General features: G+C 51.9%; 2 protein-coding genes across 9 annotated transcripts; both read left to right on the top strand.

Moving 5' to 3' along the window:
- ANKRD39 (ankyrin repeat domain 39) lies at positions 1-18,003 on the top strand. Of its 7 annotated transcripts, XR_012421903.1 has the most exons (7): positions 1-129; positions 2,948-3,047; positions 5,347-5,450; positions 6,183-6,386; positions 11,451-11,626; positions 12,540-12,649; positions 15,030-15,152. XR_012421903.1 is itself a non-coding variant. In XM_074011011.1 (6 exons), exons 1-5 carry the CDS (start codon positions 55-57, stop codon positions 11,592-11,594), a joined length of 627 nt encoding a protein of 208 aa, XP_073867112.1. In that variant the 5' UTR covers positions 1-54; the 3' UTR covers positions 11,595-11,626; positions 15,466-15,710. The 7 variants fall into 7 exon arrangements, 4 of the variants coding, with proteins under 4 accessions (XP_073867112.1, XP_073867113.1, XP_065382684.1 ...); XR_012421905.1 differs by lacking the exons at positions 2,948-3,047; positions 12,540-12,649 and adding an exon at positions 17,875-18,003 and having other exon boundaries at positions 15,030-15,150; XR_012421904.1 differs by lacking the exons at positions 2,948-3,047; positions 15,030-15,152 and adding an exon at positions 17,875-18,003.
- ANKRD23 (ankyrin repeat domain 23) lies at positions 16,380-22,496 on the top strand. Of its 2 annotated transcripts, XM_045368797.2 has the most exons (9): positions 16,380-16,435; positions 17,875-18,021; positions 18,184-18,309; positions 19,533-19,658; positions 19,907-20,005; positions 20,095-20,193; positions 20,331-20,429; positions 20,600-20,698; positions 20,781-22,496. In XM_045368797.2, exons 1-9 carry the CDS (start codon positions 16,409-16,411, stop codon positions 20,874-20,876), a joined length of 918 nt encoding a protein of 305 aa, XP_045224732.2. In that variant the 5' UTR covers positions 16,380-16,408; the 3' UTR covers positions 20,877-22,496. The 2 variants fall into 2 exon arrangements, with proteins under 2 accessions (XP_045224732.2, XP_045224735.2); XM_045368800.2 differs by lacking the exon at positions 19,533-19,658.
- Positions 22,497-23,453: the final 957 nt, after the last annotated feature.

Here is a 23,453-nt window from a genome sequence, read left to right as displayed (position 1 = left end):
GGGGCAGGTCGGCTGGCGCCGGGGCCGTGATGGCGACGCAGAGGCCCTGCGCGGATGGGCCCTGCTGCTCGCAGCCCAGCGCGGTGCTCGGCGTACAGCAGACGCTGGAGGAGATGGACTTCGAGAGGGGTGAGGCGGCCGCGCGGCCCTGGTGGCTCTCCCCAGGCCCCGGCCCAAGGAGGAGGCGCGGGGCCCAGGAGAGGCGGGTGAACTGGGCCCCGAGAGCGTGGGACCTGGTGCGGGAGGGCGGGCCGGACTCGTGGTTCCCGCGTACTGAGAGCCTGCCAGGGCCTCTCACTAGCTCAGCCAGCAGACACCTGTTTCGCAGGCGGCGGGGAAGCCGAGACACTGGTTTCCAAAACCCTCCCGGGTGGCGGGGAAGCCGAGACACTGGTTTCCAAAACCCTCCCGAGTGGCGGGGGACGACCTCCCCTGGGAGACGCAAGCCTGCTCAGGTGTGGGAGAGAGGGGCCGGGGGGCAGAATCTGCACCTGGGGCATTGCACCCCCCGAGGGGCTGCAGGCCTGGGGGCTGCGCGGTGAAGGAGGGCACTGGCCCTTGTTTGGCCCCGGGTGCCAGGCAGCCTGCATGCTTTAGAGATGGCAAGAACTTCGCACGGGTATCCTTCGAGGCAGGGCACGGTATCTCATCTGTGGGACCCAGAGAGATAACACGTTTGGCCCAGATTATACAGAGATTATGGTGGCAATAGGAACGGAGGAAGGCGGGAAAGCAAGGTGCTTCTTCTGAGTGTTGGGAGCCATTGTGCTACTGTGCTGTGTCGGCTACCCGTGCGGATGCAGCCCTCGATTGCCACTGCTGTGCAAGCATTCTCATGGAACCCTTCCTTTACCATGGTTCTGGCACCTGCCCACTTCCCTCCGCCCCTCCCACCACTGTCCTCTGCACTGCTGAAGTGGTTGCCTCAGGAGGGTCTTTCCGCTCCCACGATTGCCCTCCTACAGGGTTTTCTACTCTCACATAGCAGCCAGAGCGGCCTTTTGAATATTAGAAATCAGATCATTCCTTGTTATGGCCTACAAAGCTCTGTAGACCCACCCCTGCCGCCTCTACTTCTCTCCCTCATTTTATTTCTCGTGCTTTTCTTCTCCCAATCACTACGCCGCAGCCACACTAGTCTTGTTTTGGTGTCTCAAATATGCAAGACCTTTTCCTGAGTGAAGGCCATTGGACTTCTTGTCCCGTCTCCTCCGAATGAACTTCCTACAACCGTTAAGCTAGCTGATGCTTTTCTTCAGATCCCAGCTCCAATGGCATCTCCTCAGAAACCCTCCCTAAACACCGTAGTTCTCAACTGGGGACAGTTCTGCCCTTTAAGGGACTTGGGGAATGTCTGGAGACATTTTGGGTTGTCACAGGCGGGAGGGTGCCACAGGTGTGTAGTAGGTAGAGACAAGGGATGCTATATACATGGTACAACGCACAGGACAGCTCCCTACAGTAATCATCCGGCCCATAAATGTCAATAGTGCTGTTAAGAAGTAAACATTGCATTATCCAAAGTTAGGCCAGTTACTCTGATGTATCCATCATCGTGCTTGTTTGTTTTGTTTTTTTGAGACAGAATCTCCCTCTTTTGTTCAGGCTGGGGAGCAGTAGCGCAATCTTGGCTCGCTGCAACCTCCGCCTCCTGGGTTCAATTGATTTTTCTACTCTCCTGAGTTTCTGGGATTACAGGCGTGTGCTACCATGCCCGGCTAGTTTTTGTATTTTTAGTAAAGATGGGTTTCACCATATTGGTCAGGCTGGTCTCAGAACTCCTGACCTCATGATCCGCCTGCCTTGGCCTCCCAAAGTGCTGGGATTACAGGCGTGAACCACCGCGCCCGGCATCTTGCTTTCATAAAAACCAATTTTTACTGCAAATAATTTCCTCATTTTTTTTGTGAAGACAAACAAATACATTCTTTAAAACATTAATGGCAAGAGTGTGTTTGATAAGCCAATTTTAGGTACTTTTGTCACCAATAAAAGAAACTGTGTGAGATTTGTGGATCCACTTCACTAGAGATTTGTTCATCTGCTTCGCTGTAGTAACCCTTTTACTGCCCATATGTATCCCATAACATTGTGTTGTAAAACTCATATATGCAATAAAATTTATTTTTAAAGTAAAAACAAAAAACAAAAAAAAAACTATGTTAACAAAAGAAAAGGTACATGTTCTTGTTTGGGAAGACTTAATAACATAGGAATATCACCTCTCCTACAAAAAATAATTAACGTTAATACATTTTATAAAAAATTTACTTTTTTTTTTGAGACTGAGTTTTGCTCTTGTCATCCAGGCTGGAGTGCAGTGGCGCAATCTCGGCTCACTGCAACCTCTGCCTCCCAGGTTCAAGTGATTTTCCTCCCTCAGCCCTACCGAGTGGCTGGGATTACAGGTGCCTGCCACCACGCCTGGCTAATTTTGTATTTTTAGTAGAGACGAGGTTTCACCATGTTGGCCAGGCTGGTCTCAAACTCCTGACCTCAGGTGATCCGCCCACCTTGGCCTCCCAAAGTGCTGGGATTACAGGCGTGAGCCACTGTGCTTAGCCTTTATAATCTTACATTATTTTGTTTGCTTACTGATTTATTATCTATTTCCTACATGTGGAAAAGATGCTTATCTATTTTGTTTTGCGGACTTTTTTTATTTTTAATTTTTTTCAGAGACAAGGTCTCACTGTTGCTTAGGCTGGTCTTGGATTCCTGGTCTCAAGCGATCCTCCTTCCTCAGACTCCCAAAATGATGAGGATTATAGGCATGAGCCACCATGCCCAGCCTGTTGTGTGAATTTTTTTTTTTTTTCAAGTCATACCGACTTTCTGGGTTTATTTTCCTTTCCATTTTATTGTGCCTGTATGTATTATGCCTCTTCTCCCATTGTATCCAGTTCCTCTGTCTCTTTTTTTTTTTACCTTTTTTTTTTTTTTTGAGATGGAGTCTCAAGAAAAACAACCACTGCTTCCTGGGTTCAAGCGGTTCTGCCTCAGCCTCCCAAGTAGCTGGGATTACAGGCACTCACCACCATGCCCGGGTAATTTTTTTGTATATTTAGTAGAGATGGGGTTTTACCATGTTTGCCAGGCTAGTCTTGAATTCCTGACCTCAAGTGATCTGCCCGCCTCGGCCTCCCAAAGTGCCGGGATTACAGGCGTGAGCCACCGCACCCAGCCTTTTTTGAACTTCTATTAGATATATGTTGGTACATTGTCTTCCATGTTTCTTTACCACTCTTTAATATTTTTCTGCAACACAACAAAAAAAACCCATAGGCCAATATCCCTAATGAACATAGATTTAAAAATCCTCAATAAAAATAGTATCAAACCGAATTTAGTGGCACATTAAAAATATCATTGACTGGCCGGGTGTGGTGGCTCACGCCTGTAATCCTAGCACTTTGGGAGGCTGAGGTGGGTGGATCACAAGGTCAGGAGTTTGAGACCAGCCTGGCCAAGATGGTGAAACCCCGTCTCTACTAAAAATATAAAAATTATCCGGGCTTGGGCCGGGCGCGGTGGCTCACGCCTTAATTCCAGCACTTTGGGAGGCCGAGACGGGCGGATCACAAGGTCAGGAGATCGAGACCATCCTGACTAACACGGTGAAACCCCGTCTCTACTAAAAATACAAAAAATTAGCCGGACGTGATGGCAGGCGCCTGTAGTCCCAGCTACTCGGGAGGCTGAGGCAGGAGAATGGCGTGAACCCGGGAGGTGGAGCTTGCAGTGAGCTGAGAATCCACCAGTGCACTCCAGCCTGGGAGACAGAGTGAGACTCCACCTCAAAAAAAAAAAAAAAGTTCTCCAGGCTTGGTGGCCTGTGCCTGTAATCCCAGCTACTCAGGAGGTTGAGGCAGGACAATCACTTGAACCTGGGAGGTGGAGCTTGCAGTGAGCCAAGATTGTGCCACTGCACTCCAGCCTGGCGACAGAGCGAGACTCCGTCTCAAAGAAGAAAAAAAAAGATATATATACACATATGTATATATAAGTCACCATAATATTTTTCTGTTTATCATTTTGTACTGCATTTTGGGTGAATTCCAAATCACTAATTCTCTTTGGGTCTGCAGTACTCTTTGACCCATCTATTGTTGCTTTGTTTCAGTGAGTCTGTTTTTTAATTTATCAGCTTTCCTGTTTCAGATCTGGCCATTTTGTTTTTCCTCATGTTCTGTTGATTTGTGGATTCTATCCTTTTGTCTCTGTGAACGCCTTCAATGTTGCTGTTAAAAGGCCTTTTTTGGATTGCGCAATAATGGCTCACTTTGGAGGCGTGTTCCCACTTGCGTTTGCTGCTTGTTGTCTGTGGCCACGCCACCCTGAACTCCCCGAATCCCCCTCATCTCACCTGTATTTGCTGATGGTCTCTTAGGGCAGCAGATTGCTTCTTGTTTTGCGACTTTCAGTCTTTGTGCTCACCAGGGAGATTCTCTTCTGTGGGAGATTGTCACACTGTCTCGGCAGCTTCTGGAGGCGTCATTACATGTATTTATTTTATTTTATTTTATTTTATTTTATTTATTTATTTATTTTGAAACGGAGTCTCGCTCTGTCGCCCAGACTGGAGTGCAGTGGCGCAGTCTCGGCTCACTGCAAGCTCCGCCTCCCGGGTTCCCACCATTCTCCTTCCTGCCTCAGCCTCCCGAGTATCTGGGACCACAGGCGCCGCCACCTCGCCCGGCTAATTTTTTGTATTTTTAGTAGAGACGGGTTTTCACTGTGTTAGCCAGGATGGTCTCAATCTCCTGACCTCATGATCCGCCCGCCTTGGCCTCCCAAAGTGCTGGGATTACAGGCGTGAGCCACCGCACCTGGCCGATATTTTTAAAAAGTTGTTTCTGGCCGGGCACAGTGGCTCACGCCTGTAATCCCAGCACTTTGGGAGGCCGAGGGAGGTGGATCACTTGAGGTCAGGAGTTCAAGACCAGCCTAACCAACATGGTGAAACCCTGTCTCTACCAAAAATACAAAAAATTAGCCGGGCATATTGGTGGGTGCCTGTAATCCCAGCCCGACCTGAATTTCACTCTAGATCCAAACATTTTAAACATTACTTCATCCAGCACTGCTGTGTTAGAAGTGGGATGGAGATGTCTGTGTCCACCCAGTTCTACTGTCCTCATGAGACGTGCCCCTGTCTGTCTTGTTCACAGCTAAGTCACCAGCATTCAGAACAAACCTCAACACAGAGGAGGTGCTCGGTTGGTATTTGTTGAAGGGATGAATATTCTTCACTTTATAGACAAGAAAACTGAGGTCACGAGGCAGAGCAAACACTGAAACTCCCAGTCATCAGCATCATTCGGTCCTTTGGTTGACTTTCTGCAGGAATCTGGTCAGCAGCCCTGAATGGAGACCTGGGCCGAGTGAAGCATTTAATCCAGAAGGCTGAGGACCCAAGTCAGCCCGACTCAGCCGGCTACACTGCACTGGTGAGCTAAAGAGGAGCACAGGGTCAGGAGACAGAAGCGTTAACTCAGGAGACACCTGCTCTATGAGGAGGGGGATCAATGGTTAACTTTTACCTCCTCCCTCCCTTTCTTCTCTTCCAGCAAAATTTCTCTTTTTAAGCATCATGTGAACCTGGATTTTTTAAATTAGTGTGAGAGCTTTACATCAGTGATTTAGGTTTTGTTTTGTTTTGAGATGCAGTCTCGCTCTGTTACCCAGGTTGGAGTACAGTGACGTGATCTCAGCTCACTGCAACCTCCGCCTCCCAGGTTCAAGCGATTCTCCTGCCTTAGCCTCCCGAGTAGCTGGGACTACAGGTACTTGCCACCACATCCAGCTAATTTTTGTATTTTTAGTACAGATGGGTTTTCACCATGTTGGCCAGGCTGGTCTCGAACTCCTGACTTCAGGTAATCCACCTGCCTCAGCTTCCCAAAGTGCTGGGATTATAGATGTGAGCCACTGCACCCAGCCAGTGATTTAGTTTTATTTTCGTAACAATTCTGTGAGATAGGAATGATCATTTTCCCCATTTTTCAGTTGAATAAACTCAGGTTAGGCATCAGGAGCTTGCCCAGGTCACACGACTGCTGGGGGTGGAACCTGAGATGACTCCAAGCCCCTCGCTGCAGGGGGGGCATGCTCTCACCTCTCCACCACCATTGTCCCCTGCCTGGCTTCTCCCATCTGATCTCGGTCTCTGTTCCCTGCAGCACTATGCCAGCCGCAATGGGCACTATGCTGTGTGCCAGTTCCTGCTGGAAAACGGAGCTAAGTGTGATGCCCAGACCCACGGGGGTGCCACTGCTCTGCACCGAGCCAGCTACTGCGGGCACACTGAAATCGCACGGCTCCTGCTATCACATGGGTCCAACCCCAGGGTGGTGGATGGCGACGGCATGACCAGTCTGCATAAGGTGGGCCCATTCCCCCTTCCAAAAACGTTGTTTCCTTGAAGTTATAACATGTTCATGTAGAAAACATGGGGAAAACAGGAAATCAGAGAGAAGACAATTAAAATCATTTGTAATCCCCTTGCTCATCTGTCGTCACTTTAGGACTAATGGATAATTCTCCAGCCTTTTTTTCTGAGCGTGTAAATTAAAATGTACGGTGGCGCTTTAGTTTTCTTTCCCTTAGAGACATGGCATGCAGCCTTCTCCATATAGTTTTCTGAAACTTATGCATACTCTTGCCTGTCCCTGTAGTCCACTTGCTATATGTTAGCTGGAGTGATCATTTAATTAAACTCTTTTCTAGCTGGAAATACCTACACATGGTGAACAATCTGAAGAGTCAACAAGGGCATGCCATGAAAGCGAGTTTCCCTCCCACCCAGCTCCTCATCCCTCAGCCTTCTAGGCCCATCCTTTGAGGCATTCACTTTACCGATTGTTTTTCCTTTTTTGTGAGGAATGGGGTCTCACTGTGTTGCCCAGGCTGGTCTCAGACTCCTGGGCTCAACTGATCCTCCTGCCTCTGCCTCCCTAAGTGCTGAGATTGCAGGTGTGAGCTACCCTGCTCGGCCACTTTACTGAGTTTGCAGGCACCCTTGAGAGGTGGTCTGTGCATGTGTGGCATATGTGTGTAAATCATATATGTGTGTAAATCTAGTCCCCTCTTGCCCCTTTGATTTTCTCCTGGAGCGATGGTTTAAAGCAGTTCTGATCATGCCACACCCCCACTCGGAGTCCTTGAGGCTTTGCTTTCTCCAGGTCTGTGAGTTATTGTGAAGGTTTCCTGGGGTTTGCTCCTGCTCCCTTCTCTAGTTTTTTTTTTTTTTTGTCTTTTTTGTCTTTTTTCCCCACCCCTCCAGTTTTCTCCTGAGCTCTTATCCCCTGGTGTGTTGCACTCAGAGGCCCTACTAATCATTTTTCTTTTTTCTTCTTTTTTTTTTTTTTTTTTTTTTAAGACAGGCTCTCGCTCTGTCACCCAGGTTGGAGTGCAGTGGCATGATTACAGCCCACTGCAGCCCCGACTTCCTGGGCTTGAGTGATCCTCCCACCTCAGCCTCCTGAGTAGCTGGGACTATACATGCCTGCACCACCATGACCGGCTATTTTATTTTATTTTATTTTAGAGACAGGGTCTCACTTTTTCACCCAGGCTGAAGTACACTGGCACGATCACAGCTCACTTGTAGCCTCGACCTCTTGGGCTCAAGCAATGCTCCCACCTCAGCCTCCCAAGTAGCTGGCACTACAGGCACATGCCACCATGCCTGGCTAATTTTTGTAAAAACAGCTTCACCACATTGCCCAGGCTTTTAAAATAATTATTATTATTAGTAGAGACAGGGTCTGTCACTATCCTTGACTCCTGAGCCCAAGCAGTCCTCCCAAAGTGTTGGGATTACAGGTGTGAGCTACCACATCCAACCATTTTAATTTTCTGGAACCTACTACTCTGTCCCCCCAGAGCCATATATAACGACTTATCCCCTGTCTGGGTACCTCTGCCCTCGCGTTTTTTATCTGACTTGTTTCTACCCTTTTTTGTGGATCTCGGCTTATATATCACACCCCGCGAGAGCCTTTCCTGATCCCTAGACATGGTTAGCTCACTTGGATGTATGCCTAGCTGTACGTACCATGGACTCAACTTTTCCTAATTCTTCTACCCCTGGAATTCCCTGTTTGGGGTCTGCGTGTCTCAGTAGAAACAGCTGGGGCTTTGCCCTGTTTAAATTGTTGTAGCTGGGCTGGGTGCAAAGCTCACACCTGGAATCCCAGCACTTTGGGAGGCCACGGCAGGCCGACTGCTTGAGTCCAGGAGTTCGAGGCCAGCCTGGGCAACATGGCAAAACCCATCTCTACTAACAATACAAAAATTAGGCCGGGCATGGTAGCTCACACCTGTAATCCCAGCACTTTGGGAGGCTGAGGCGGGCAGATCATCTGAGGTCGGGAGTTCAAGACCAGCGTGGCCAACATGGAGAAACCCCATCTCCACTAAAAATACAAAATTAGGCAGGTTGGTAGCACGTGCATGTAATCACAGCTACTCGGGAGGCTGAAGCAGGAGAATCACTTGAACCCGGGAGGCGGAGGTTTCAGTGAGCCGAGACTGCACCCTTGCACTCCAGCCTGGGCAACAAGAGCGAAACTCCGTCTCAAAAAAAAAAAAAAAAAAAGGCCAGGTGTAGTGGCACACACCTGTAATTCCAGCTACTTGGGAGACTGAGGCATGAGAATCACTTGAATCCGGGGGGTGGAGGCTCTAGTGAGCTGAGATCGTGCCACTGGGCTCCAGCCTGGGTGGCACAGAGATACCCCGTCTCAAAAAAAACCCAAGAAAACATTGCAGGCTTAGCACTTAGCACAGGTGCCCAGTGAATACATGCTGAGTGAACAGCTGAATGTTGGGTTTTTTAAAAAATCCTTGCCAATTGGATAGACAGATTGTTTTTAATGATGTTGCTCAGACATTTTACTGCTACAACTCACATGACAGATGTAAACAGCCAGGATGCTGTTGGGGGTATACCTGGCTAGTGTTACCGTAGTTAGGTGCATCTCCATCCCTTTTTCTGTCATGCAGATAATGCAAATGTGAGATATGTGCATTTTTGTTTATCGTGTTTTTTTTGTTTTGTTTTGTTTTTTTGAGATAGAGTCTCCTGTTGCCCAGGCTGGAGTGCAGTGGCACAATCTCAGCTCACTGCAACCTCTGCCTCCCGGGTTCAGGTGATTCTCCTGCCTCAGCCTCTCAAGTAGCTGGGATTACAGGCACGCACCACCATGCCGGGTTAATTTTTTGTATTTTTAGTAGAGACAGAGTTTCACCATATTGGCTAGGCTGGTCTCGAACTCCTGACCTCAGGTGATCCACCTGCCTCGGCCTCCCAAAGTTCTGGGATTACAGGCATGAGCCACAGCACCCGGCCTGTGTATGTGTCTTTTAAAACGATTCGCAAACATTCATATTTTATTTTTTGTAAACATTATTTGGGATGCATCTCACAACTGCTGACAACATCCCACTGCCTGAATTAAGGCAGCAGAATTGAGAGCTTTGTGTCTACTCAGGAGGACCAGCTGAGTAAAGATTTGGATTCAAATTTGGGAGGGTGGTTGCCACTAGTGTTAATTTTGATACCTCTCAAAAGCCCCTGGAGTCTATCAATTTGTCTGTTGGGAGGAGTAGGAAATAATAGTGGTTCACAGAGTTATTAAGAGTCCAGGAAAACCTGGTTTAGAATCCCAGGTGGCCACGTTAGCCCTGTGGCTTTGGGCAAGCCATTTATTAAGCCTAAATTTCTTCATCTGTAAAATGGGAATAATGATGATTCTTGCCTGTGAGGGCTATTGTGAAAGTTAAATAAGATAATCTATGTAGATCAACTTAACTCTATTATTTTTTGGAGGAGGTAGGTTAGAAACTGGCATCCGGATTGGGGTTTCTGCCTTAGAAGAAGAGAACATAGGGAACTAAGCCTCGGTCTTTCCCTGCCTGTCTCAGAGTTTCCTGTCTAGGAACTTTGGCTCATGCCTGTAATCCCAGCACTTTGGGAGGCTGAGGTGGGAGGATAGCTTGAGTCCAGGAGCTCGAGACCGGCCTGGGCAACATGGCAAGACCCTGTCTCTATTTATTTTTATTTTTATTTTTTGAGATGGAGTCTCGCTTTGTCGCCCAGGCTGGAGTGCAGTGGCTCACTGCAACCTCTGCCTCCCAGGTTCAAGCGATTCTCATGCCTCAGCCTCCCGAGTAGCTGGGATAACAAGCACATGCCACCACGCCTGGCTAATTTCTGTATTTTTAGTAGAGATGAGGTCTCACCATGTTGGCCAGGCTAGTCTCGAACTCCTGACCTCAAGTGATCTGCCCACCTCAGCCTCCCAAAGTGGGATTACAGGCATGAGCCACTGCACCCGCCCTGTCTCTATTTTTAAAAATTCAAAATAAATAAATTTTTTTAAAAAGTTTAGCTAAGTGTAGTGGTGCACGCCTGTAATCTCATGTAATCTCAGCTGCTTGGGAGGCTGGGGCAGGAGGATCGTTTGAGCTCAGGAGTTGCAGACTACAATGAGCTATAATGGCACTACTGAACTCCAGCCTGGCCAACAGAGTGAGACCCTGTCTCTCAAACTCAAACTACTGAACTACAGCCTGGCCAACAGAGTGAGACCCTGTCTCTAAAACGCAAACTACTGAACTACAGCCTGGCCAACAGAGTGAGACCCTGTCTCTCAAACGCAAACTACTGAACTCCAGCCTGGCCAATAGAGTGAGACCCTGTCTCTAAAACGCAAAGTAAAAATTAAAAAATACAAGAAAATAAATGAATAAAAGTTCCTAAAGGGTGGGGGCCATGTCTGGTGCCTCCTGTGCCCACAGTGCACAGACCCTGTAGGTGATGTGTGCAGGCTTGTGAGCGATGCCTGGAGATACAAGGTGCTGTATTCGTTTTTAATGTGTAGGTCTGGCCAAAGACAGTTCGCAAAGGACACAAGAAAGAAAAACTCAGGCTAACTGTGAGAATGGCACTGGGATACTCCACAGATCAGTATAAAGTCATTGGGATTTGGTAGGAATTAGAAGAAATCTACTCAAACAGCCATGTCTCTGTTTCCATGAGGCCTCTTTTTTTTTTTTTTTTTTTTTTGAGTTGGAGTCTCGCTCTGTTGCCCAGGCTGGAATGTAATGGCGCGATCTTGGCTCACTGCAAACTCCACCTCCCGGGTTCAAGTGATTCTCTTGCCTCAGTCTCCTGAGTAGCTGGGATTACAGGCACATGCCACCACACTCGGCTGATTTTTGTATTTTTAGTAAAGATGGGGTTTCACCATGTCAGGATGGTCTCGAACTCCTGACCTAGTGATCCGCCTACCTCGGCCTCCCAAAGTGCTGGGATTACAGGCGTGAGCCACCGTACCCCGAGAGGCCTCTTTTTTAGAAGGAAGAAGCCCCTGAAAGTGGAACAAGAAAGAGCAGAGCCCAGTGCGGGGTATGCCCTTTGATTGCAGCCTCTCTCTCCACAGGCTGCTGAGAGGGGTCACGGGGACATCTGCTCCCTCCTCCTGCAACACAGCCCAGCCCTGAAGGCCGTCCGGGACCGAAAGGCACGGCTAGCATGTGACCTGCTGCCCTGCAACAGTGACCTGCGGGACCTGCTATCCAGCTGAGCCGCCACCCTGTCTGCAGCTGCCTTTAAAGGGTACACAGACCAGTTCTCCATGCCCCTGCCTTGGTCAGCATCCATGCTGCTGGGCAGGGAAATGAGGCCAGACGACCCAGGAAGAGCCCCAGTCTGGTCACTCTGGAAGCGAGGGAGGAGATCTGGTGTGGCTAAAAGTGTTTAAGCCCGGGCAGATGATCATATTCTAAATTAGTTCATATGAGACATCTATTCATTTGGAAAAAAATAAAGTGATATCCTTACCTCATCCCACACACAAAGATAAATTACAAGATTAAATATCTAAATATAAAAACACAAAACTATGTAAGTATTAGAAGAAAATAGGGACTATGTGAGAAGCTGCTTTCTAGCTGCATGTCCTTGGGAAAAGTCACTTTAGCTGTCTGCCCCTCCGTTTCCTCTTCTGTACAGGGAGTGGTCATCATAGGGCCTGCCTCAGAGTCACTGTGGGACGAGGTGAGTGCGCACTGGGAGAGCCCTCGAGAGAGGGCCTGGCACGTGGCAGGCAGCCTGAGGGAGGCCCGCTTCCCCAGCGCCTCATGAGCACTTTGCTCATATACCATGATTCCATTCATTGTGACAGTCCAACAGGAGAAAAGTGCTGTTTCGGTTTTCATTGCTGGCTACAGTGAGGTTGAGCGCCTGTGTCTGCTGTGAGCCGCCTACCCATGCCAGTTTCAGAAATGCTGCTTAGTCACAGGAGTGTTTCTATTCTAGATCCTGATCCTTTGTTCTATAGATGTACATTTAACTTTTTCCCTTTTTGTCTTTTATGCTCTGTTTCTTGATGTCCATTCATGGGGATTGGTACAGTCACTGTAGATGGCAGTTTGACAGTATCTATTTAAATGAGCAGAGCCAATGCTTTGATTTCTGTGTAGCTATTAGAGAGATGTTCTTCCATGGTTACAAAGATGTTTATTTACAGGAGCATTTACAAATATGTGCATTGGAGCATGGAGTGCAATGTTAAAAAAAAGAGAGAACCACTGGGCGCGGTGGCTCACGCCTGTAATCCCCGCACTTTGGGAGGCCGAGGTAGGTGGATCACGAGGTCAGGAGATCGAGACCATCCTGGCTAACACGGTAAAACCCCGTCTCTACTAAAAATACAGAAAAACTAGCCGGGCGTGGTGGCGGCACCTGTAGTCCCAGCTACTCGGGAGGCTGAGGCAGGAGAATGGTGGGAACCCGGGAGGCGGAGCTTGCAGTGAGCCGAGATCGTGCTACTCACTCCAGCCTGGGTGACACAGCGAGAGTCCGTCTCAAAAAAAAAAAAAAGAAAAGAGAGAGAGAACCGACTCCTCCTGATCGGGAGGGCGGAGTTCTGCAGATCCAAGGTCCCTGCCGTGCAGCAGAACACGGTGTGCTGACAGGAGAGTGCCGCTCGTGTCCACACTTCTTCCCACAGAGCATGCCTCTAGAATGTGATTGCCTCTCAGCCTTTTGGCTAAGATCGGGTATAAATGTATGGATCTATAAGTGGATGTAGGCCAGGAGCGATGGCTCACACCTGTAAGCCCAGCACTTTGGGAGGCCGAGGCAGGAGAATCACCTAAGGTCAGGAGTTCCAGACCATCCTGGTTAACACAGTAAAACCCTGTCTCTACTAAAAATACAAAAAATAGCTGGATGTGGTGGCAGGTGCCTGTAATCCCAACTACTCTGGAGGCTGAGGCCGGAGAATCGCTTGAACCCGGGAGGTGGAGGTTGCAGTGAGCTGAGATTGCACCATTGCACTCCAGCCTGGGCAACAGAGTGAGACCCTGTCTCAAAAGAAAAATGTGGATGTGCATCCACAAAATGCACAGAGCGGAAGCAGGAGGGGGGCTGTTAAACTGCCAGCCGTGGTTTCTCCTGGGCCATGTGGCAAGAGAGGGAGTCAAGGAGGTCCTGAGCCTTCTATTTATGTTTGAACTTTTTATAAGGAATGTTTTTTCCTTTCTTGTTCAACATACTGTTTCTGGCTTTTTTTCTTTCTTTCTTTCTTTTTTTTCTTTTTTTTTTTTGAGACTGAGTCTCGCTCTGTCTCCCAGGCTGGAGTGCAGTGGCGCGATCTCGGCTCACTGCAAGCTCCGCCTCCCGGGTTCACGCCATTCTCCTGCCTCAGCCTCCCGAGTAGCTGGGACTACAGGAGCCCGCCACCACGCCCGGCTAACTTTTTGTGTTTGTAGTAGAGACGGGGTTTCACCGTGGTCTTGATCTCCTGACCTTGTGATCCACCCGCCTCGGCCTCCCAAAGTCTTTCTTTCTTTTAAGTCAGAGTTAATACCAGTCATATGAGACAACCAATGGGTTTTCTATTGAGAATTTCCCTGAAGCTTGTGGGTGTAAAACGACGCTCCTCCAGTGCCACGGGCTGAGGGGTATTTGTGAGTTGAAGTGGACAGTGGTGGCCAGCCTTACTTTTTCTTGGTTTTTTGCACTCATTTTACTTTTTTTTGAGACCGAGTCTCACTCTGTCATCCAGGCTGGAGTGCAGTGGTGTGATTTTGGCTCACCACAGCCTCCACCTTCTGGGATCAAGTGATTCTCGTGCTTCAGCCTCCCAAGTAGCTGGGACTACAGGCATCTGGCTAATTTTTATATTTTTAGTAGAGACGGGGTTTCACCATGTTGGCCAGGCTGGTCTCGAACTCTTGACCTCAGGTGATCTGCCCGCCTTAGCCTCCCAGAGTACTGGCATTCCAGGCGTAAGCCACCACGCCCAGCCCCTTTGCCGTCATTTTAAATGACTCTTTTCCTCCTCATAACCAAAAGCAAGGAAGAGGCTGGGCGTCACCTGAGGTCAGGAGTTCGAGACCAGCCTGACCAACATGGAGAAACCCCATCTCTACTAAAAATACAAAATTAGCCAGGGTGGTGGCACTCGCCTGTAACCCCAAACTACTTGGGAGGCTGGGGCAGGAGAATCACTTGAACCCGGGAGGTGGAAGTTGCAGTGAGCCAAGATCGTGCCATTGCACTCCAGCCTGGGCAACAAGAGCGAAACTCCATCTCAAAGAGAAAAAAAAAGCAAGGAACACCTTTGTCTGAGAAAAGCACCCGAAATTTAGCCTAAGAACTAAGTTTTTGGCTGGGCGCGATGGCCCAAGCCTGTAATCCCGGCACTCTGGGAGGCTGAGGCGGCCGAATCATGAGGTCAGGAGTTCAAGACCAGCCTGGCCAACATGGTGAAACCCTGTCTCTACTAAAAATATAAAAAATTAGCTGGGCATAGTGGCGGGTGCCTGTAATCCCAGCTACTCGGGAGGCTGAGGCAGAAGAATTGCTTGAACCCAGGAGACGGAGGTTGCAGTGAGCTGAGATCGTGCCACTGCACTCTAGCCTGGGTGACAGAGTGAGATTCCATCAAAAAAAAAAACAAACAAACAAAAATAACTGAGTTTTCTTTTCTTTTTTGTTTTTTTTTCTTCAGACAGAGTCTCACTGTGTCACCAGGCTGGAGTGCAGTGGCGCGATCTCAGCTCACTGCAACCTCCGCCTCCCGGGTTAACGCCATTCTCCTGCCTCAGCCTCCCGAGTAGCTGGGATTACAGGTGCCACCACCTCGCCTGGCTAGTTTTTTGTATTTTTAGTAGACGGGGTTTCACCGTGTGGGCCAGGATGGTCTCGATCTCTTGACCTCGTGATCCGCCCACCTTGGCCTCCCAAAGTGCTGGGATTACAGGCGTGAGCCACTGCGCCGGGTCAAGAACTGAGTTTTCTAAGAAAGCTCTGCCTTTCCCTGAGTTCTCTGAAGATGTGGAAGCCCTTCCCAGAGGCCAATTCTTTGGGAGCTGGGCAGCCATCTGGGGCCTGTGGCCGTCCTTGGCCGCAGTTCTCCCTCCCATGCCCTGGTCTTCTCTGCTCAGGCTGCTGTGATTCTGGGGTCTTCTTTACTGGCTGATTTCCTTGCAAAGGCCAAGGCGGAGTTCAAGGTCCAGCTGGGTGAAGGGCATGCCTGGCTTCCTGAGAATTGGAAATGGTGACTGGTGACTTGAGGCACATTGCTCTGCGGCTGGATTTCATGGTTACTATTCCATCCCGGGACCTGGCGCGGCTCAGTCTCCCCTTTCCTGTGGCTGGAAGGGCACGCGTCGTCCCCGGAGAGCGTCTGGTAGGGGCCTATGGAAGGGCGCGGAGGACTTCCAGAGGCCGGAGGACAGGCGCCAGGCTTGAATCCAGGGCTGGGGCAGCTGCCGTGTGCTCTCAGAGCGCTGGGGGAGGAGCGGGGGAGCCCGAGGGCAAGAAACCCACAGCACAGGGAAGGGCAGCCTTGAAACTGCAAGTTGGGAGATCACGGTTTCCTCGCGTGGCCACCACAAGGGCTGAGGCTGTAGGCTGGCCGCTCCTGCCCCTCCTGACCACCCCTTCAGGTTTCCAGTCTCCTTGCTCAGCCACCCAGGCTGGGCTTTCAGGTTCGCAGGCAGCCAGCCCTACAACATGGAGGCCAGGCTGGGCTTGCTTCAGGAGTGGCATCTAAACTTAGGAGAGGGGAACACATTTCACCCCAATCTGCGCTAGCAGCATGTTGGTTAAATGGCCCCTGAGTAGGTGTGGGGCATAGCAGAGGTGCAGGAGGGGGTGTCCGAGAATGTAGCCAACTCATGTCCAAACAGCTCCTTTTCCTTTCCCCAGTGGGCTGCATTCCCAGACTGGTATTTTGGTTGGTGTGACAGTGTCCCAGAGTCATCCGGCCCAGGTGCAAGTCCCTGGGCCAGTCCTCTGTCCACCCCCGCCCACCCCCAGGCGCTCCTATAAAGGGCTGAGCAGTTCAGCTCTTCTCACTGGGGGGTGTAAGGAACGGGGGGGACCATGGACTTCATCAGCATTCAGCAGTTGGTAAGGATGTGGGACGGAGGTGGGAGGCACCCTGGGACCGGCTGGACAGGAGGAGACTGGCTAGAGGAGGGCTGGCAGCTTCTTTCTGTGGTGTGAGGGTCAAGTCTTAGGTGCAAGGAAGCATGCATTTCTTTTATAAAAATCGGTATTTTTTGAAATGGAGTCTTGCTAGGTTGCCCAGGCTGGCCTTGAAGTCCCAGGCTCAAGCGATCCTCCCACCGGGGCCTCCTGAGTAGCTGGGACTCCAAGTGTGTCCCACCACAGCCGGCTGGGCATGCAGTTCTTTCTGGTGTGTCTGCTCGGTTCTCATGGGAGGTGAGGGGGGATAGGGAACAAGAGGTCGTCAGTGGGAAAGAAGACATGAAAATCCTTGAGTTCAGTGAGTTTTGCCCTGGATGGATGGTGATGGCAAAAGAGGAACAGGAAATGCAGGTTACTTTGGAAGATGCGAGTGTAGCCGTGGTGGTCGCCGTGGTGGTGGTAGCTCAGCTTAAGCACCATGATAGTTGTTGCTCTGGAAATGGCCAGAGGGCCTGGCTGCCTTGGGGATGGGGAAGGTGCTCTTGCGCTCCCTGGGCAGTGAGAGACAGTGATGCTTAGGGATGTCGGTTTGGGTGAGGAGGGGCCCGGAGGGTGTGAGGCCCAGCAAGCCCCTCTGGGCTGGAGGCCCCAGCCTGGTGCAGCCTCTGCTGGGAGGCAAATGGCAGGGAAGTGTTAGGTTGCTAGAGTTCTTTAGAAGAAATATGGTTCTACCTGGCTGGAAAGTCCTAGGATCTGTTACCCTATCATTCCAGCCTGTTCTTTCCCCACATGCTGATTCCTCCCGAACTCCTGAGGTGGGGCAGTGGGAGGAAGCATGGATGTTTGCTACAGGCTTTGCCCCAGGCACAGGCCCCAATAACTCACAACCTTCCCAGCTCATTAGGCAAGTGCCTAAAAGTGTTTGAGCTTAAATGTTGCTTCAAAAGGAGCCGATAACTGAACCCAGGCATTTAGAATTTTACCCGGCGGGGGCTTCTCTGTCCCTCTGAGCTTGGAGTCAGGTGGCAGTCAGTATGATCTGGGAGAAATCTTAAGGACAACAACATGGGGGAAGCTAAGGTGTCATCTGCCCTGAGGCTACCTGGGCACACGCCCAGCAGTATAAATAGATTGTGGCCTCATGTCCCCCCAGCTGTGTTCCTGCTGACAGGAGCAGGGTAGGCGGGGATCGGCTGACACGGTGTCAGCCGATGCCATGGTTGCAGAGCAAGCAGCACCCACGGGGTGAGGGAGCTGGCCAGCACTCTGGACCGCTGGGGCTTTGAGGTCGACTCCCATCCCGGGCAGCAGCCTTGTGACATTGGCCCTTAGCAGACAGCCCCCTGGTACTCCACAGCTCTGCTTTCTAAGGGCTCCTCCAGTTTTCCCAACTCGGCACTCATATCCTGTTCCTACAGGTAAGTGGAGAAAGAGTTGAAGGGAAGGTGTTGGGATTTGGACGTGGACTTCCTGACCCTGGAGCCTGGCCTACTGACTGGAGGAGGAGCCCCCAAGAGGCTGTGGCCCGGGAGCAGCTGAAATTGGAAGAAGAGAAGAAGAAGAAAGTGAGAGAGGGGCAGGGGCGGGGGCTAATCCCTGAGGCTGGCTGAGCAGTGAGGCCTGGAGGGACTCTGGTGGGGCAGCCTGGGCAGCTGGTGTCTGCTGTCGGCAGGGCAGAGATCTTGACCAGCGGCTGGTGACTGGCACGGTCTTGTCTTCTGCCCCAGCTTGAAAGATTTAACAGTTCCAGATTTAATCTGGATAACCTGGCTGACTTGGAAAACTTGGTTCAAAGACGGAAAAAGCGACTGAGACACAGAGTCCCCCCCAGGAAACCCGAGCCCCTGGTTAAGGTGAGTGGGAGGTCAGGGCTGGGGCATGCCGACGCCAGGGCTCCAGTTCCAGACGGAGAGCTTGGGGAGGAGTGGGCACTGCAGGCCAGGACCACACAGCTGGCACCTGGGGAGCCCCTGAAATCCATTCCAGAGCCTCCGGGGATGTGTCCGCCAGAGATGCCATAACAAAGTCCCACAGCCTGGGCAGCCTCAACAGCAGGTGTGTGTCACCTCGCAGTCCTAGGAAGGCTGAGAGGAAGGTGTTGGCGAGGCTGGTTCCCTCTGGGCAGGGAGGGAAATCCCTTCGTGCCTCTCCGGCTTCTGGTGGATGCTGGTGATCTTTGGCGTTCCTAGACTCTTGCCTTCATGTTCGCTGGGTGTTCTGCCCGTGTGCACGCCTGTCTCCACGTGTCCCCCCACCCCTTTTTTGTTGTTGAGACGGAGTCTCGCTCTGTCGCCCAGGATGGAGTGCAGTGGCGCGATCTCAGCTCACTGCAAGCTCCGCCTCCCGGGTTCACGCCATTCTCCTGCCTCAGCCTCCCAAGTAGCTGAGACTACAGATGCCCGCCACAACGCCTGGCTAATTTTTTGTATTTTTTAGTAGAGATGGGGTTTCACCGTGTTAGCCAGGATGGTCTCGATCTCCTGACCTCATGATCAGGAGGTGATTAGCCGGGCATGGTGGCAGGCACCTGTAGTCCCAGCTACTTAGGAGGCTGAGGCAGGAGAATGGTGTGAACCTGGGAGGTGGAGCTTGCAATGACCCAAGATTGCGCCACTGCGCTCCAGCCTCGGCCTCCCAAAGTGCTGGGATTACAGCCGTGAGCCACTGCACATGGCCCACATGTCCCCTTTCGTGACACCAGTCACACTGGATTAGAGCCCACCTTAACACAAGTCATACCAGTGAGGGACCCACCGTACTGCGGCGTGACCTCATCTTGAACTAATTCCATCCTCAGTGACTCTGTTTCCAAATAAGGTCACATTCTGAGGTACCTGGGGTTAGGACTTCACATGAATCTTGGGGAGATACAAGTCAATCCATAACACACACACTCACACACACACAGTCTATTCAATCTCCTGGGGTGGGATTAGAATAAGAAACTGCCTTAGTACAAGCCAGCAGTGTTCCTCGGTCGGCTGCGTGGGACCCGTGGGCCAGGCCGGTGGAGCTGTGACCTCTTGGGCACCTGCGGCCTTCGGGAGTGATTTGGTCTTGTCTTCAACTGACCCAGCCACAGCCCCAGGCCCAGGTGGAGCCTGTGGACCTGGAGATGTTCCTGAAGGCAGCTGCTGAGAACCAGGAGTCCCTGATTGACAAATACCTGACAGACGGAGGGGACCCCAGTGCCCATGACAAGGTAGCACAGGTGGGGTGAGTCGGCTGGCAGCAGCTGCAGTTGCATGAGCGCTGCCTTCAGTGTGTTCAAGTCCTGGCCTAGGAGGCTACAGGGATTTTCACTTTCATGGGCATGAATCCAGTGATGCCTCCAGAGGGCGGGGAGGAAGCAGCAATTCCATTCAGGGACCTGGCCCTGGGAAGGGGACGGCGTGGGGTCTCCAGGGTTAGCTGCACTCCCTCTGCCTAATCTCCCATCTCTGCCCCCAGCTCCACCGCACCGCCTTGCACTGGGCCTGTCTGAAGGGTCACAGGCAACTGGTGAACAAGCTGCTGGCGGCAGGTGCCACCGTGGACGCGCGGGACTTGGTAAGGATGGGGAAAAAGGCCTAGCCTCTGGTCCACGCCCGGTTTCGCATCCCAGCAGCTCTGAGTGCTTGGGTGCTTTTGTTTTGCAGCTGGACAGGACACCCGTGTTCTGGGCCTGCCGCGGAGGACATCTGGACATCCTCAAACAGTTGCTTAACCAGGGAGCCCGGGTCAACGCCCGGGACAAGGTGAGGGGCACGGTGCTTTGGGGGCCTGTCCGGAACACAGGAGCAGACGCTGTTCCTGGAGCAGAGAGCACGTGTAGTCCCGTGGGTTGGGCAGGGCTCGCCAATCCACACCCAGCACTGACCCCCACTTCTCTTAGATTGGGAGCACCCCCCTGCATGTGGCAGTACGCACCCGGCACCCCGACTGCCTGGAGCACCTCATCGAGTGCGGCGCCCACCTGAACGCACAGGATAAGGTAAGGCAGGCGCTTGGTCTTTTCCCGCTTGGGAGCTCCAGAGGGGCAGGGACTGAGGAGCCCCAGCCGGCACCAGAGGTGCTGTGTGCTCGGGGACGGCAGCCCTGACCTGCCCGCATGAGGAGGGCAGCACGCAGACACGGGAGCTTGACCGCCTGCCTTCTCAGCAGGAAGGGGACACGGCTCTGCACGAGGCCGTGCGGCATGGCAGCTACAAAGCCATGAAGCTGCTGCTGCTCTACGGGGCCGAGCTGGGGGTGCGGAACGCGGTGAGTGTGGGCGCAGCCCTGGCTCCTGTCCTGAGGGCGGGTGGAGCGCCTGCAGGGGACTGACCCACACCGTTGTTCCCAGGCCTCCGTGACCCCGGTGCAGCTGGCTCGAGACTGGCAGCGCGGCATCCGGGAGGCCCTGCAGGCCCACGTGGCGCATCCCCGCACCCGGTGCTGACCCTGACCGCAGCCCGGGTCTTGCGCACCTGCCACCATTCCATCCCATGCCCAGCCCCCGCGTCTGTGCCTCTGTGGTTCCTGCCCTCAGCCCCGGTTCCTGCCTCTGGGGTCTGTGCCTCCTCAGCAGCCCTTGCAGAACTGAGTGGTGGCACCGGGCCCTGCAGGCAGAGAGAGGGGCCTCCCTGGCTTCGACTGTCAGGGGAGCCGCGTTCCCTCCCAGGGCTGGAGCAGAGGACCACTAGGCAGCGGAAAGCGCGGGTCCAGACGAGGGCCAAGAAGGGGAGGAGAGTGAGGGCCAAGACCGGAGCCCGAAGGGAGCAGTCCCAGGCTGGAGCCACCCGGGGCTGGGTCTGGGAATCCTCAGTGTCCACTTGTCCCAGGTTAGGGGCTTGCCTTGCTCTCCCCAGGGCCAGTCTCTGCGGGTGGGGACTCAGCCTGGGGCCGGCAGATGCCATCCAGGATGTACAAGGGGCAGCCCAGGCAGGCCGTGCAGGGTCCGGGCCTGTCTGCAGCTGGTGGATGCCCATGGGCAAGGCTTTCTCCGGGGATCCCATTCCTGTCAGTAGCAACCCTGGCAGTGTCTGGAGCAGCTCCAGACAACATTGGTCGTAGGGACTCTGGAGGTGGGTTCTGGCCGTCTGAGGTCTCAACAGGTTTGAGGCCCCACAGCGACAGAAGTCCAGGACCCACTAGGTTGCCTCAGAAGTCCTAAGACTGATGAGCTGGAGCACGTGTTTGAGAAGCCTTGTACCCACGGTGCACTGGCCCTGGTCAGGCCGGCCTGGCACACTGTCGCCTGCAGGCGGCGCTCATGGGGAAGTGCCTGGGCACCGGGGGTTGCTTGTGGCCCACCCAACTCTTGGGGCGGTGGCCCGTAACCCGTTTGCCTGAGGCTCTTATGTCCCTGGTACTGGAGCTTGAGCTCTTGCCTGGAACCCTGCAGCTGCACCCACCCTGCTTGATCCCACTTGAGAGGCCAGGACACCGAGGGACTCTGAACCCAGCCCACAGGGAAGCAGGGGGAGGTGAAGCCCTCCCCCCGCCCCGCGCCGGCCCTTCCCATCCCTTCCCTGCTCTCTGGTGGTCTAAGGACCCAAGCTCCCTAGACTTCTTCCTTTTCCGCTGTCTGTACGTTTCAGATTACACCAGTGTAGACCTGTACTGCTGGCCGGGCTGGGCCCCTGAACGCCAGAAAGTGAATCTTAGCAAGCTCTGCCCTAAACTGAGAACCATGTGCTGAGGGAAGGGCTGAAAGGTGAAGGCTCAGCCTCCCTCACATGGGTCCTGGGTTACATTAGGTGCCGGGCTGACAGGCATTTGGCCATGCTGCTTTTTAAGTCTGCCTTTGGTGGCCTTCTCAGGCCCACAACAAGGCTGTTGTTACGAAGTGGAAAAGCTGACCAGTGCTCCACGCTCGGGGCACATACCTTTCCATGAGCAGCTCCTGCCCTGTGGCGACAGAGCCAGCGTGCACCAGACGCTGGTGCCACGGCGAAGCAGGCGTTCAAGACCACGGAGAAGACAAATCCTCATCTAGAAATGAGGACACCTCAGTGACAAACACCCCTTTTTATACCGATCAGTATCTTCTGTTCATTAAAACGGGCTATCCATTACAGCCTAGTTGTCTTTCCTGGGCTGAGAGGAGCCCATGCTTCAATCACCAGGGACTGTCTGCTAGGGCCCAGGCCTGTTAGCCATGCCGGCCGGCAGCAAGCGGCAGGAGTGCAGAGTGGGCAGGATGCGGGGTCCTAGCACTAGGCTCTTGTGCTTAATGCATCTCTGCTCGCTGACGACAAGGTCAGAGAGCAGTGGTTCTCCACCTCAGCTGCTTGTCAGAATCACCAGGAAGGTTTAAAAAGTCCTGATGTCCACACCCTAAGTCAGAAGCCCTGAGGGGAGGATCCAGGTATTCTCATGCAGAGGCCATGCTTGTCTATGTGGGAAATCCTACAAATCTATAGAAAGCAGACACCTAGGGAGTCCAGCAAATCTCAGGTGCAAGATAAACACATAAAACCTGTTTCTACCTCCTGGAAATGAACATATAGACACAAAAGTTAAAAATATGTACTGTTAACAATTGCTTAAAAAGTGAAATACTTAGGTTTAAATCTAACAAAATAGGCAAGGACTTGTATGCTGAAAATTACAAAACATGATGAAATCAAAGATTTAAATAGACATGCCATGTTCACGGATTGTTAGACACAATAGAGTAAAGATATCAATTCTCCTCAGATTTACAGGTTGAATGCAGTTCCTATCAAAATCCTCAAAGATGTTTTGTAGATGTAGACAAGGTTATTCTAAAATCCGTATAAAAATTTGTAGCAAAAATATTTTGAAAAAGAATAAAGTGAGAAAAGGCATCTGTCCACCTGATTTCAAGATCTACTATATAGCTATGTGAACCAAGAGTGCAATGCTGGCAGAGGGACAGACACACACATTGACAGAGCCAAGAACATCATGGGAACAGGACCACACAAATATGCCCAGCTGACTTTAAGGTGCAAAAGTAATTCAATGGAGGAAGGACAATCTTTCAACAAACGGTGCTGGAGCAGCTGGA

The sequence above is a fragment of the Macaca fascicularis genome, chromosome 13 (assembly GCF_037993035.2).
Source record: "Macaca fascicularis isolate 582-1 chromosome 13, T2T-MFA8v1.1".
Lineage (NCBI taxonomy): Eukaryota > Metazoa > Chordata > Mammalia > Primates > Cercopithecidae > Macaca > Macaca fascicularis.
The sequence above is the reverse complement of the archived record's forward strand: the minus strand, read 5'-3'. Positions and strand labels throughout refer to the sequence as shown.